This window comes from Dinoponera quadriceps, unplaced genomic scaffold (assembly GCF_001313825.1).
Source record: "Dinoponera quadriceps isolate SergipeBrazil2010 unplaced genomic scaffold, ASM131382v1 scaffold2512, whole genome shotgun sequence".
Taxonomy (NCBI): Eukaryota; Metazoa; Arthropoda; class Insecta; order Hymenoptera; family Formicidae; genus Dinoponera; species Dinoponera quadriceps.
Genome location: NW_014556881.1, coordinates 152416 through 168663, shown reverse-complemented (window position 1 = coordinate 168663; position 16248 = coordinate 152416). Strand labels below are relative to the sequence as shown.

Genomic DNA, 16248 nt, shown 5'->3' with positions numbered 1-16248 from the left:
CGCACGTAGGCACGCACGCACGCATACGCTTAGTACGCGCGTGCTGCCGCTAGCCGGGCGAACACATGCAGACATTTAGGCGCCACGGCTTTTCGAGCCAATAAATCCAGCGGGCCTCATTATTAAGCTTGTCTCTTTAATTGAAATCTCGTGTTTTTCCGAACACGCCTTTTTGCCGATCGCGCGCGAACCAGCTTTTATTTAAACCCAGCTGACACCTCTCGCCGATATCTCGCCGTTGCGGACGAGACGGTGTCCTGCGCCTTCCTTTTCTCCTCCTCCTCTCCTTCTGCTTCTTCTTATTCCTCTTCTTTCTAAGCCATTTTTTCAATCTATGCGTCTCATTCGCACGGTGTCTCGGTATTCGTTCGCCGGCCGGAATATTACAGCCAACTTTTCAATACTCAACCGCGTTACGTAATCCGAACGTTGTCCTAGATCTCCGTCGAAGTTGCGCCTCGGCGCGAGCGAGATTCGGTTTACGAATAGCGTATTCGCGCGTTTCTCTTCTCACGAAGAAGAGAGCTCGACGAACGGAATGAAATCACAGCCGGCCGGCCGGGGTAAGTGGAAACTCTATTACATGTGTGTGACGTACGGAATTTAATATTGGGAGCTTGTAATATACGGCCGTGGCCCCGAGAATCGATCAGAAGTTAACAGGTTGAGCTTTTTACGACTCTTGACGCGGCGACAGCGTAACGCTTCGCGTTATTATTCGCGCGACGACGGCCGCCTTGCCTTCCGACACATCGCCGAAATGATCCGCAAGGAAGCATAGTAAAGTATATTTTCACCCGGAAATATATATATATCATCTTGAGCACACAGTTTAATATAACTGTCTGATATAAATAGAAAGAATAATATCAAAAGCAACGAATATATGATTACACGAAGTCGTTGTTAGTGACAACCAGATGTCACGGTGTGAATAACAACGTAACATTGTTTCTCTATCAAATAAACATTCGTACATAATCGTACGCGAGAACGGGTGCAGAAAAAATAGGCGACTAAACAGAAATGCGAAAATAATCCTTTTATAAGCAAGACAGAGATAGATAGATTTATTGTATGTTCTGGGAAAGATACTCAAATCCTCAGAAAAAGATAAAAACATAATAGTGCATAGGAATATAAAAGAAGAGAGAAGAAAGAGATATTTAGAAGAAATAAAGAAAGAAAAAAAGATAGATAAATAGATAGAGAGAGAGAGAAAGAGAGAGAGAGAGAGAGAGAGGGGGAGATTTTGATGCTGTGTAACGCGTGATGCATCCCCCTGCCCCCTTTCACTCTTCGTCAGCCGATCTTTACAAGTTTCCGCGCGAGATTCGTGGCAACTTTACCTCCTCGGCTTCTCCTCCACCCGCGCGCCCGGCGAATAAACGCTCGAGCCGTTAACAAGGTATAAATCTTGTCGCGTTGCGATACGTAAGTCGGCGATTTTCATTGCGCGGTCTGCGAATATCGCCATTACGTCGTAAAACGTTAAGCGCGGTATTTATATTGCTTAATGCCGCTTATCTCGGCGGTGCGGGAACACAACGCGCTCGTAACCCACCCGTGTGACGCGACGATTATCGCCGGTAATCGAACCGACTTGTCGGGGAATAATTCTAGCTCGTATCGGAATCGGTGTGCGTCACGATCGGGATATTTTCATAATTATCGCCGGGCGAAAAAGTGAGCGCGCGCGCCCGAGAGGCGTGTATCCCCAAATTAGGCGTTACAAGCGGCGTAAAACGCGCGTTACAAGCGCGCGCGGCCGACCGGGTCCGACGGAGTTCGCTCGCGCTGCGCGCCCGAGAGAAAGAGAGAGAGAGAGAGAGAGCGCGCGGTTTTTTTGCGCGCGCGGCGTTACCGGGCGTACGCGCGCGCGCGCGCTATTGCGCCGCGTTAATTGTAAGTTCGGAGCATATTCTCGCGTCGCTAAGAAACGCATTCCGGTTTTCGTCGAAGAGAGAGAAAGAGAGAGGAAGAGAGAGGAGGGAGGGGACGAAAAGGATCGGAGGAGAGAGAACTCCCCGCGATGGTACTGGCGGGACTTTTTCTCCCGTTCCGCTCGTCGTCGTCGTCCTCTTCTCTTCTCGTCCGCGCGCGACGCAGATGCGCGCGAGTACAGGGTGTGGTGCACCGCGCGCGCCGCTGCCTGCACTCACTGGTTTTCTCTCTCTCTCTCTCTCTCTCTCTCTCCCGTTCCTCTGTATATCCCAGGGCAAGAATGTTCCCCGTGTTGGTTCGATTAATCAGTCGTTTTTCGTGCACCCGCGTTCTGGGCCAATAGAGGGAGAAAAACTTAACGTATGTGATAATGCGCCAGCTATGCTCCCGTGGCTCTCCCTCTCTCTCTCTCTCTCTCGACTCTGCTGCTGTTGCTGGAACGTAGGTCGTGCCTGCATATAGGTATACCGAAACGAGTCGAGACGACTGACGCGGTGCACTGACCGCTCCGCTCCGCTCCGCTCGTCGTGCCGCGCGCGCGCCGGCGGGGTGCTGTCCCGCGAGGGACTCGGACTTTTTTCCCGGCGACAGCTCCGGAGGATACGTAACCACCTTGGTTCGGAACTCGATTTGCTCGTAGGAGCAAAGCGCGCACTCCCCCCGCGAGCCAAACTTCCACTCCCGGCGAGCTCCGACGGAGATCATCCGGAGGGATCGCTCGGGCTGTGCGCGTCGCGCGCGCAGGACCTCCTCGCGGCTCCCGTCGCCTTCTTCTGCCCCCGAGAAATGTCGAAATTGTTAAATTTTAATTCTATGGGGGGAGAAGGTAAGATAGTAAAATAAGTTCAATTTCAATTCTAATGGCATAATATGACCTCTAATTTTCCACCCCGATGAGATGCCTTGAATTTCCGTTTCGCTGTTTTTGTAGCGTTGAAACAGGGTGACGAAGGTAACGTTAAAGTTCGATCTGTGGGATTAAAGGTTCGAGAGAGGAGTTAAAAAGTATCTCGGTATCGTCAAAGTAGGTTTCTGTTAGTCAATGGGTCGTCTAAAGAGGCGCGATTAATTCTTAAGGGTAAGCAGAGTAGCGTCGGAATTTCGACACGAGGCTCGGGGAAAGCGCGGGGGATTTTTACGGGCGCGTGAATTTTACGCGAATGGTTTAATCGAGTAATTCGAACGCGCCACTCGCACGCTCTTGGCGACGCTTTAACGCCGCGCGCGATATTTCACGAATTGCCCGCTTCGGCCCGCTTTTCACCGGTGATCCGAATTAAAGTTCCATCAGGCGTGACTTACGACGCGAAGGAGAACGAACGCGCGTAACCGATGCCCGCGACGAGAAAGAGAGAGAGAGAGAGAGAGGAAAAAGGGAGGAAAGTTCCTCTTTTGTAAGTCCGATTCTGTGTGTTCCTGCGAAAATGGCACTTGTTACAACGCCCGCTCCCTGACGACGGCGCCGCTCACCTCCGGTCGCTCGGTACTTAGCGAAACGAGAATTTAAAGTGTCATCGGGAGGAAGTCGCTCGCGCAACATGACGAACGCAAACGATGACACTCGTTGGTCAACGTTAAAATGTGTGTCCCGCGCGGGAAAGAATTTGGTTCGTATTTACCTGACGGTGAGCAAACCAAGTGCGTTCCGGTTCGAAGGAATTTCTGCTTCTTACGAGCCAAGCTCGGTTATTATCATTCGGAAATTCTGGTGCCCTTCGACCGAAACGCGGTTCGGTTCGCTCATAGTCGTCAGGTAAATTGAATCAAAATCCAAGAAAGGGAAATAATTTGTCTGTCAGTCTGTATGGACGGGAAAACGATCTGTTGAGAATACCGATCTCCGTTCGCCGAATATATTTTCCTGAGTTTCTTTCACTCTGCAAATTATTTCGTTGAAAGGTCAAAATTAATAAATACAGGAATATGTTACCTCGTTCTAAACAGCGAATCGTGCTGAAATCGCTTCACTGCAAGTTATCGCTCGTTTTCCCCGCTCTGAGACTCAACGTAGAACTAAAATCTAGACTCCAGAGGCTCCGAATTATACGCAGACCAAATTATGCGTTCCGCCTGCGCGGTTACAAACGATATAAAACGAATCCCTGTAAGAAAATCAAACGTAAAATGAAACGAATAATTTCTCGGTGAGAAAATTACCTTTCGTTTCAAATAAAAATGTTTTATCTGAGCCGAAGATACACATTCGTCTAACGATCGTGCTTAACCGAGATTAATTAATTCTTCCGTCGCCATGACGAGACGATTTGTTCGGATGCGATCGAGTCGATGAAATTTCAAGGAGAAATCCTACTGCGCGTGAGTGTTTTTATTTAATACGAAAGGGAGACTCGAGATTCGCGAGTCAGGCGGCACCCTGGTTACGCTCGGCCGAGACATCGTCGTCGGACACTGAGGGGGCATTCTTTGCCCGGGCGAGAAGCGGCGTTCTTCCGCTCGCGCGATCAGAAAGCGGCGCGTCGCCCGGGACAGACATTTCGCGCAGCCGGTGTATCCAAAGTTTAACTTTNGGGGGGGGGGGGGGGGAGGGACGGCGAAGGGAGCGCCGTTCGACGTGATCGCACCATGTGTGTGAGTCTGCCCCCGGTCCACGTATTATGACTACTTGTAGAGCACGTTTGCGGTCCCTCGTTGCGAGAGCGCACGCGGAAGCTCCGCCAGCTTTTCCCCGCTCTCGCTTCTCGGCGACCTTAGCGACACATGGCGCGGGAGGACAAGATCTCCCTCTCTCTCTCTCTCTTTCCGCCGAGCTCACGGAATCTTTCGAACTCGTTCGTGCCGCGAAATACGCGGGAGGAAGGCCGCGAAAATTTCTTTTCTAATAACGCACGAGAAAAGGGAGCCGAGAAGCGGCGGGAAAGTCGACACTGTGACACGCGCCGTGTATTTCCGCTCCGCCGGGATGTTAGATTACTGCACGATCCGGGGGAGGGGGACGGTGATTCTCCTCGGGGGTTTCGCTTGTTTTACAGTTCGACGGATTTACGAGGTAAGCGACGCCAGCTGCGGATTTGGGTATCGGAACCGCTGAAAATTGCCCGTCCGGGCGATTAGCGACCGATTTCTTACTCTTTCGGCGAACGAAAACAATTCCGAGATTCCGTCGCTGCCGGTACCGCCGCTTGCGTTCCGCGTGCGAACGGACGTTTAGAGAGCGTGCGTTCGAGAGCTGATGAAAATCCAAACACCTGGAAGGGCTTCATCGGCTACGCAAATCTCGAGAAAGCGAGAGAGAGAGAGAGAGAGAGAGAGAGAGAGAGAGATGTACCCTTTAATTTTCTGCACGCGGTGACGAGGATAAGCGGGATCGACTGTAATGACCGTTAACTTACAATTAGGAGCTCGGTGAATGTCTCAACGCGCTTTCCGATGTGTGCTTAAGTAATGCAGCGGGCAATTATAAGACCGAGCCAAGGACGACCGTGGATACTATCGTAATCCCCCCGCGATGTCACCGGCGAATTAAAAATTAATACGGCTTGAGGCTGACATTTTCCACCGTAGACCCCGCTCGATAGAACGAAATTAGAACTCAAACTAGGACTGAAATTCCGACCCGGGGCGCGGTTTACGAAATTTCAACCGCAATAAAATAAAATCGTCGCGTTCCGCGCATCGGAGACGCGCGCGCGCCCCTTCGGTATCCGCGTGCCATCGCGAGAGCGCGCGGGCGGAGGAAGGGGGGAAAGTGAAGGAGCGATTTGGTGACATCAAAGTTTAATAAGCGCCATAAGCCGATCCACAAGCCGCGCGCGGTACGCGCGGCTAAAACTCGTCGGGCAATAAAAGCAGTAATAAAGCGTTCGGCCTTTCTCACGTAGCGCGCGCGCGGGTGGAAGAAGGAGCGCCGAGGGTGGCACAGAGAGAGAAAGAGAGAGAGAGAGAGGCGGTAGACTCGCTCGCTCGCTCGCACGGTGGTTAGCCAAAAGGTTAGAAGGGCGGGAACGCATTAGCGGTGGAAGGTGGCGCGCTCATAGAGACGTCCGGCCGCCCAATTACTCCCGCATTAAATCAATGTTCCTCCATCCCCTCCCCCCTCCCGCCGGCCATTCCGCCGTCCCGGTAATAAACCGTGCGGCCAACATATCTGCACGACTTACGAGCTCATCCCTCGTGTCGCTCACCCTCGTCTTGCCCGGCCCGGGGACGGTCGGAAGGAATGCGCGTTCTGTCGTAATATTTGGCTTTAAATCATGTCGCGCTGACAGGCCCCGCTTTCTCGCGTCTTCTGATTCATCCCACGGCACCGGGATGCCGCCCCCGCTCCTCCCCGCGAATTTCGCGTCTTCGGATGTCGGTAGCTTCCCTTCCCCCCTCCCTCTCCCCCTCCCGCGATCTTCCAACGTCTTCTGTCGCTCATCGCTCGTGATGGACACTTCCGATGTGGCGGATGTGATCGGAGGACGGCCGATCATGATGGAAATAATCCGCCGCTCTCCGTCTTGTCTGTCGTTTATAAATTCGCTCTTTTCGGCGGATTTACGGTTCGTGGGGATGGAAACGAAGGGGAGGGACGCGTGCGCGCGCGTACTACGGCTATACCATTCAACCGCGAGATTAGGTTCGCGCGCAATTTACGACGGCGATCTTACTCTCCTCCAGCCTCTGCTCTCGTATATAAAAGCTTTTTCCTGTAAGCTGCGACACGGGATTTGGACTTTGGGGTGGCGCCGCCACGGGGGCAGTGCGCGCCGATCGCGCACCGCGACGAATTAGGAATACCTATACAAGTATCGGCCTCGACTCGGTCGAACTCGCCGGAGAACGACGTCGTGGTTATTCGAAGTGATCGCCTGGGTCGAGATTTTAAATTCTACGTTGAGTCTCTGAGCGGAGAAAACGGGTTTCCCGCTTGTGGCACCGAAGGAGCGCGATAAGTGCTTCTTTAATGCTGCAAAAGGAATTTTGTCTTCCGGGGTCCAAATTTCAGTTCCACGTTAAGTCTTCCAAACGCACTGAGAAAAAGATTCCTTCAAACTTAAGAAATTCTGTCGCGTCCAAATAGATTTCACCATCGGCACACTCCGAAGAAACTAACGTTCCGATCAATAAGTACGATTGTTAGACTCTTCAACGAATGTGTATCTTTGTCTTAAAGTAAGAAATTTGTTTGAAGCGAAGGGTAATTTTCTTACAAAGAAATTGTTCGTCTCGTTTTACGTATTTATTGTAACCAGATAGCATTTTATTTCGTTAAAAGATATTATTTCAAGTAATTACGTTATTTCGGTTAAATAATAGAATTTTCTTGAGTGAGGCAGTAAAATGTTTGCTCAAACAAATAATATTTTGTATATGTTGTTTATGTGAGATAAATTTTAGTGAAATAAGTAGAAATACTGAATCTAAAGAAATCTTCCTCTCTGTGCAGGGTCCATCATTATTTTGGGAAATCGGACCCCACTTAGATCCCAAGAAATTTTCGTTCGCAGACTTATAACAATATAAAAAAAAAATGTAGTTAAAGCTGTCCACATAATAACTAAAACATGAAATTTAGTTCCCAAACTTAGTTTTTAACTGTGGTAGTTAGAAATTAAGTACGATGCCGAACAAAATTTGCCGAATCGGCTGAACTTCAGTATCGTGTGAACAGCTAATTTTTACCCGCGGAAGCTGGTTTTTAGCCGTGGGAGCTAATTCTTTTTCTCCAGTGAATCCCCTTCCTGAAGTCTCCATAATTCATAAACCGTCGTCTTAAAATAAGTAAAACAATAAAAATATATTTTCTGCTTGCAGGTATCGAGACGACGCGCTCTGCTGGACAGACAGGTAAGAAACCACACACACACACACACACACACATACTCGTACCGATCTTACTTATACGCACTTACGTAAATCGCGTGCGAAGCGGGAAGTTTGCGGAGGTGTACTCTAACGCTGTAAACTCGCCGACGGTAAAACGATGGACGGACGGACAGACGCATGAAGCGCGCGGACGAGAGCGATCCGGGCTAATAATAAAAAGCGACACTACGAAAAGGAGCGCCGGGTTCTCTCTCTCTCTCTCTCTCTCTCGCGAGGCAACGGCTAAGGATATAAGAGATCTCTCGCTGAGGCGAGGCGAGGTGATTGATACAGAGAGATCGACGTCGCGACGCAATTCCATTGTTCAAAGTGAGCGCGCGCGCGCGCGCTGCGGCGCGCACGCAGAAGCAACGAGCGAGGCATCGGGGGTCTGGCACGAGGTTCTTACCCACGGATATAAATCAACTCTCTCGAGTGACGAACGAACAGAGCCGGCACGAAGCCGTTTCACGGACCACCGTACGTGTACGCGTGCATGTGTGTGCGTATGTGTGTGCACCGTATGCGTGTGCACGTGCGTACGCCGGACTCACGAAAAGGACGACTCGCGAAAGCTACGTTTTGCTACTTGCCAAACGTGTTCCCCAAACAGCAAACTTTCTGCGTCTTTCTTGAAGAGAGGGAAAAAAGGAACAACGCGACTGCCCCACCCCTCTCCTCCTCCCCCGCAGAAAGGGAAAGAAGGAGAGGGAACGATTTGTTTTCCGAATGATCGCGTCCGCGCGCACCGGTGGTGCGTAATTGATAGAAACGCGCGGTGTAACGTAATTAAAGCAAAACCGGGGCGACGTCGGAGCGAACCGGACGGTGTTTACGGTGGTCCGTGTGATTTATTCGAAAACGATACACGAGAACGAACTATTATGCATAATCACGGTGCGCGAAGGAAAGTATAATTAATGACGCTGCAGCGCGCGCGGGCCGAACCGCGCGCTACTCGTGTGTATGCGTGTGCGCGTCTGTGTGTGCGTATCGCGCTGTAATTAACTATAAGCGATTTCACGCTAATTGCAAACAACAGAACGCGATTAATAATACGCGCGACATTATCGGCTCCGCTCCTATCCGCGCACGCGCGCGAGCACGCGCTCCTGCATCCTTCTCTGTCGTCGGCGGATTTACAAGACGCCACTCATAATCGTCCCCGTTGAGGAACACCGCGTCGCGTTATTTGGATACGTTTGGAATTAATGGGACATCTCTCCAGGTCGCGTCACGCATCGTTAATGACGGTTTCCTCGCGAAAGCAGCTCTTCCGCGCGGAAAATGTATTCGTTCGGCGAACGCGCAAATAATCGATAAATATTCCCGAGGGAATTATTATTAAGCGGCGCTCCAAACGATCCGAGAAGCAGCCGTTTTCGCATTTTATACGGGCGCAAATCATGTTTAAAGGGATCGTTTAAGTAGGGGGTGATTCATCAACGGGAAAAGAAGCGCTTTGAAATGAGAGAGAGAGAGAGAGAGAGAGAGAAATGCGCACAAGGGTTATCCGCTCGAAACTCGTCCGAAGCGGCTTCGATAATTATTGAAGTATCGATTAAATGCTCCGTTCGCCTTGATTGATCAGCATTTATATCGCGGGTACAACCACCTCGCCAGGTTCCCTACAATTTTCAACCGGGTACTCCGTCCTCCTCCGAGGAGCGCGTCGCGCACTTTTGAGACCGTAATATGCCTGTTTTCGTTCCTGTTAATAGCCCCCCCCCCCTCCGGTCTTCCCTCCCTCCACGAGAGAATTGTTAATTACATTATTCATGATCGCCGCTTCCCTGCAGATCAGCCGGCCGGACCTGTCGGGATCTCGATATCTGTCTTCGATACCGATCGACAGTGACTCTTGACCCCGTCCCGACGCTCCGCAGGCCGGCCGAGTGCGGTGAATAGCGCGAGAACGAACTCCCGTGTCGAAATTTCAGTCCAACATTAACCCTTTCGCTTCGAGCGCCGCTTATAAGCGGCGCGCACAGTATGTCCTGTGGGTACGAGCGCCGCTTATAAGCGGCGGCCGCGCGATGTGTCGTCTGCAGTAAGAATGACAAAAGATCCGACTCACGATACGAGTGTAAAGAGTGTGATGTTGGTTTATGCGTAGATCCGTGCTTCAGAATTTATCATACTAACTTATACTACTAATCACTTTATATTAATATATTAACTTGTTTGCGGACAATAATTAATTAAAATTTAAATCTTACTAGTAACTTTTAAGTTGTAAATATTTTCATACCAAAAATGTAAATAATAATCATTATATAGTAACAAAGATTGTTTTATTTAGCAAAATTGTTACTTAAGACCTAGGAAAACGTATATAAAGCAACAACGCATATTGTGCGTATTCGCGGCGCGCGCGCCCGTACAGAGACAGTACTTCGGCGGACTGGACATCCGAAGCGAAAGGGTTAAGTCTACTCAGTTCCACTTTAAGTCTTCAGAAAATGTTGATTGTGCTCCCTTTGATATTACGGGTGAAAAGTTACTTCCGTTTTCTCCACTCGAAGTCTCAACGCAGAATTAAAAATCTTCCTCCTCCCGGAGGTCCGAATTCCCTTCTGCAGCATCAATGGAACGTTATTAGTGCTTCTTCGATGCTATAGATGGGAAGTTATCTCCGCACTGGGAAAGATTTCTTGAAATTTCATCAATTTTATAGCTAATTTCCGAGCAAACATCATCATCGACGTGCACCGAAGGAATTAAGGTTCCGATTAATAAAGACGATTGTTAGACTTTTTAATACGTACCTTTCTCTTAGATAAAAAAAATTTGTTTGATACGAAGGACAATCTTCTTATGGGGAAATTATTTGTCTCGTTTTACATATTTATTGTGATCGAACGATACTTTATTCGGTTGAAAGATATTATTTCAAACAGCGTTCATTCTGCCGAACGATCGAGTTTTCTTAAACGAGACATAAAATGTTCACTCGAGCAAATCAGATTTAACGTAGTATTTACAATTTCCCCGGGTGGTCTAAATCCCCTTTGTCGCGTTATTAGTGCTTCTCCTACTGTAACTATAAGTTACTCTCGTTTCCCACTCTCAGACTTAACGAGGAACGAAGTAGACTCGACGATGAAGGATCGAAATTCCGACTCGCCGGGTCGCTGGATCGTCGTCGGCCGGAAATCGCCGAGCCGACCGGGGATTTTCGGCCGGCGGGCTCGAGTCGAATTCGCACTTGGTGCTTCGCGACTCGGTGTAACTCCGGTTGGACACGCGGTTTGCGGCGGATCCGCCGCCGAGCAGGAGTCCCCACGGAGGCGGCCTCGCGGCCGCGACTATTTTTTTGCCGATTTAACTGGATGTCGTTACTACGGTCGCGGGCATTGTTGTCGGCCGGGTTCGTTCGTTCATCGGTTTTATCCTTACTCTCTCTCCGGCCGGGAGAGACTCTCGCCCTCCTCCTCCTCTCACATTGCCCGTTCGAGCCGCCGATCCGATCCTATATTTATTGTATCGAGGAGACCAGAGCCGCCGCATTCCTCGCGCATGCGCCGCCCGTAATGAGCGGTCTCCAGTCCTGTCTGTCTTTCCGTCCGTCTGTCCAGAGGACCGGTCGACCGGTCGCCTTCCATACCCCCTACTCGCGGTCCCTTCTGGATCTCCCTCCCCCTCCTACCCCTTTGCTCTCTTCCTCTCTCCACCGTCGCCCGCTATCCCTTTGCTCGCTTAGCCCCCTCGCTATTCGATCTCGTCGACTGGGACGTTCCCGGGCGCCCAGATTGCCGCACCGGGATTGTCGCACCATTCTTGCACCCAAATTTAAATCGCCTCAACGTCGAAGCGTCCCTCATCGAGACTCGGCTCCGGTAACGCGAACGTCTCCTCTCACCGTTGCGACGGTACTCGAGGATACGCTGTGAGGCGGCTCGTTGTCCTCGTGTTACGGATGAGCGGATTTCAAGTATCGTCCTCGTCGACGACACGCCGATCGGTTTTCCAGCCGATCGAGGTAACGTCGAGGCGGACGGGGAGGAGGACACCTCAGTCACCGGCTGACTCCTCGCGGCCTTCTCCGAGGCGCAGCAACACCTCTAACCGTATCGCATCACCGATACGATAGAAACCCATTAAACCCGGATTCGAGGGACGACGACGTCGTCATTCCGCTTACTTGGATAGTTGTCATACGCACGCTACTATTAAAACCGAGGTGCAAAAAGCAACGAGTCACATTTTGCCTCGTCGCCTTAAGCAGTAACTCGACCGGCCGAGGCTCAGCCTTGCCGCCACAGCTGCACCACGTCGACCACTTTACGCAAGATCGTTTCTTATCTCCGTCTCTCTTTCTTTCTTTCCCTCTCTCTCTCGCTCTCTCTTCTCCGGAGATATGAATCGAGGCCCGATAAGAACCGTCTTAAGGCCGTCGACGAGACACGGGGAGAACTCTCGCGATTCTCCCGTTTTCGGGAAAGAGTATATGCTCTCGCCGAATTTTCCTTCGTGTCCCGAGAGCGGGAGAGGACGGAGGGTCGTGTCGTTTCCTCGCTGGGAAAGAGGAGAAAACACAGCGAGTCGGAAGGATCGAGGGAGGACACGTGGCCGAAATGATGAGGCGCGCGCGGACAAAGCGGGCTTTTGCCCGTCGCGAAATCGATCGATCGCGGGACGAGAAGAAGGACGCCGATGCGGAAAGAAGGATGAAGTAGGCGAACGGGGCGGGCGCGTTCTCGGTGTAAAGAGGAGAGGAGCTGTGATGTTTTATGCCGAATTAAACGACGCTATCTCGTCCACCGGGCACCGTTCGCCGCCGCCCCGTGGAAGACCAGTCTTCGTTCCACTGCCATTTTCGGAAAACCGCATTTTACACTGACTTAAGCTGAGAAAAAGCGTGTATAATTGTGCACAATGCGGCAGATAGCCCGGCAAAAATCAACCGTCGTTTAATAGCGCCAAGCGTGCGCGCGAGCGAGCGAGCGAGCGAACTTTGGAGTTACGGGACGGGGGGTAGGGGGGAAGGATGACAGAGTGGCCGAAAAACAAGCGATGCGCGATCGTCCGTGGATTCTAATGCCGCGACTAAGCTAACGCGTGAAAAACAACACGGCGGATTTGCCGGCGGGCGGACGCGACGGGGCGACGTCTAGCGTGGCCGCGCGCCGGCGGGAACGCTTTGAGCGGATCCGATACCTATTAAGATCGTAGAAAACGGATCTGCCTCGAAGTTGCCTAGTCAGGTACGATCCTTCCCGCCGATTCGCCACGCATTTTTAGCGCTAGCGGTACAAAACGCTCCGAGTTAGTCGCGCCGCATACCCAGCTACGCGCCAGATACATCGAATTACATCACTGGTGCGCGTCCGTCGAGCGCGAGATTGGAAAACGAGAACGGGAGAACCGAGACAGTGAGGATTGCACGTCGGGGAAATAATAGAAGAAAAACACGGCCTCGCGCATAATTCGCGCGTTCAACCCCTTCCGGACGGGCGGAATGCGCTCTCGCGTTGTAAAGCCTACGTTTTCTCCCGTCTCTCCTTTTCATTCGGCTGTTAAATCGTCAAAGTTACGAGGCTTGTCTTCGTCGCGCGTTTATCGGTATGATAAAACTTGAGTCGGGAAGTAAAAGTCTATGTCGGGGGAGTTAATTGATTAATCAATTCTGGCTTATCAATCGGGCCGACTGTGACGCGGATTCGGCTGAATTCACAGTATCTGATCTAGATGGTCGTCAGGGCAGTCAAGACAGGTTTTCGATGCTTAATGCCAAGCATGGTGGTGACAGACACTGTAAACACTCCGGTACGAAGGCATCGGAGAATATTTTGATGGAGGATTGACGGACGTTCACTTGTCATCGTCTAGACGTGCAGTCCGAATCCAGTCTTAATCCTCGCAAGGAAAGGTGGGGGGTCATTCATAATTCCGGCAAGACGGTTCATATATTTATTATATTACGATATTATTTTGGAAAAATATGTTCTCGCTTATTATTCCAAATGATCGCGTGTCATTTTCTCGTTTCAATCAAACAATGCATATTCATATATTTGAGTTATTCACAACCCCACCATTCTGTTCACGTCTTACCACTCTACTTTTTCTTGCTGCTACAGTGTTAACCCTGAAAGGTGTTAACACCCGTGATCCTGACTCTAAAATAACACCCACAGGTCCTTCAGACCTGCATCACGAAAAAGACGATAAAAACGTGACTTTATGCATTTCTTCGAATAACTCGCACTTATTAAGTTTATCCGCCACTCTTTCTTTTTTAATTATTTTTCTAGACTGGATGCCGGCGGGAAACCAATTGTCTCATTAGATCAGTCTTATAATAGCGTGGTGTGGTCGCATTAAGCAAACTTCTTCGGAGTAACAGAAGAGCCGAAATAAATTCTTGCACAAAACGTGGGAGAGGAGGGGATAAGCGAAACGTGTGTAGGCCTCGCAGGCCTAACATGTTACCGTCAGTGTTAATCGGCCCCGAAAGGCAGTTTGCTCCGCGACGCGTCGCAGCGATGCGATCTACAGCGCGAGAGTCCACGGAGGCACGTTAAACCGCAAGTATCTCTTTATATCAGCCCCGTGAATACCGGTGTAGCTTTTCGACTTACTTACGTCATCGCGTCTCGGCATCGAGACTCGTGCGTGCTTCTCGTATCGAGCGACGAGAGAGAAGACGAAGAGCGGACGAACACGCGCTCGAGGGAGAGGGAAAAAGAGAGAAAGAGAGAGAGAGAGAGAGAGAGAGCGCGCGAGAGGGAAGTCAGAACGATACGTCGGTACGCACGCGTGTACTTTGTGGTCACCCGTGGGGCTCTCCTCCCATTCAACCGGTGGCTCGACTCGCCCACTCGTTCGTTCATTCATACGCGGGGAACGCGATTTGAATCGATAAGCAAAACTCGGAAGCGTATCTTTCCCGCCGCCTTCGGACCCGTTCTTGACCTCTGCCGCGCTGAAAATCTCCTTCGTTATCCCACCCTCCCCCTTCACCCCCTCTTATTTTTGTTTATTCGTGACTTGAAATTTCCAATTCCCCGCTTACTGACAGGAAGATCAATTTTTGTGTGAAAAGTGTCAATATTGTCTGCAAAAATCACGGCTGAAACGAGCGATTTGACACCTCGGAAGGTTGCGGAGGTAAAAGCGCTGATTGACACTGAAAATTATTCTAATCGTGTAAACGTGAAATTAGCAGCTTTCCTTCGCTTCCTGATCTGTATTCTATTAAAAAAAAAAATACGAACTTTGGATTACAGATCGCAATCGGTGCGGAGTCTGGCGCGTTTGTTTCTCTTCACGCAAAATGGAGAAACGCTTCGATACGTCGCGAGGGTATAATCCCATTAGGCTTTAATCGATGATCCCCTCCACCGTTCGGGCGCAGCGTTAGGGTCGACTTAGGGATAAGGTTGCGGCGTGAAAATAGATACACAAGCTACCGCGGAGATACGCCGTTTTATTGCCGTCGCGGGGTTCCAAGTCTCGCGATCGGTCAAATGAAGACAGAGCGCTGCCGCGCGTTTCATTCCGCCGTGGCGACGCGACCGTCATGAAACACGGAGATTTAGGTTTTCATTCGTGCTGCATTTACTGCTGTACTTACCATTATAGTTGTGCCACTGAATTCATGATTTTCTTGAATTTCGTTCTTCGAAGTCCTATTGATATTTCCGGTGAGAAAATGGTCAAACGACTATTAAAGCTCTCTTAGAACCCAGTTATTTGCGGTTAAAATCAAAAGAGGGTGCAGTTGAGGCCGAAAATAGCCATAATTTCTATCGGTGTATCCGATCGTATCAGTGAAGCACCTTTCACCGATTTGCAATGCCCGAGTCGAGATTTCAATTCTACATTAAGTCTATTTAGTTCTACGTCAAGTCTCCAGAGGTCTTCCATTCGGCGCTCCCTTTGATGCTACAAATTGGAAGTTACTTCCGTTCGCTTCGCATGAAAATTTCACGCAGAACCAAATCAAGTACGCTTGATGTAGAATCAATATTTCGACTCGGGTGAATACACTCAGGTTTGCTTAGGTCCTCCCGTGGTCTTGGGTCTTTCGAATTTCGGCCGGTGAAAGTGAGATCTCACTGCAAAATCCGTAGTGACGATAACTGAATTCCTTCAGCGAGATTTTACCGATCGCAATGCGCCATACTTACTAGACTGATTTCACCGTTTTCTTTTCGCGATTATACACGCTGATTCCACTTTAGAGAGAGAGAGAGAGAGAGAGAGAGAGCTCTCGTGGAATAAGTAAGAAAAAGGACGAATTAATCCGTTCGGTGTCTCGCGAAACGCGGCGAGCGCTACGTTCGAGAAGAGAGAAGGGCACGCGCAGCAAAGATCACCGATTGGGGTGGGGATGACGTTTTAGGGATGACGGGGGTGGAACCCTCGAAGCGAGCACGAGGCCAACACACGCGCCTCCGCCCGATGACGTTTATGCACGCGTTCTCAGGAGCGACCGTCGCGCTGCTCTTTCTCCGACACTCTCCGTCGGCTCTCCCTCTCGTTCGGGAG

The 16248-nt window shown here is 50.4% G+C and overlaps 1 protein-coding gene across 4 annotated transcripts in view; it reads left to right on the top strand.

The window, feature by feature from the left end:
• Positions 1 to 16248, top strand: part of LOC106748357 — a 181680-nt gene that overhangs the window by 84650 nt on the left and 80782 nt on the right. For all 4 annotated transcript variants that reach the window (XM_014626789.1, XM_014626788.1, XM_014626787.1 and 1 more), the window contains exon 21: positions 7702 to 7734. In XM_014626789.1, the coding sequence (XP_014482275.1) occupies positions 7702 to 7734 (33 nt within the window). The remainder of the gene's footprint in view (positions 1 to 7701; positions 7735 to 16248) is intronic.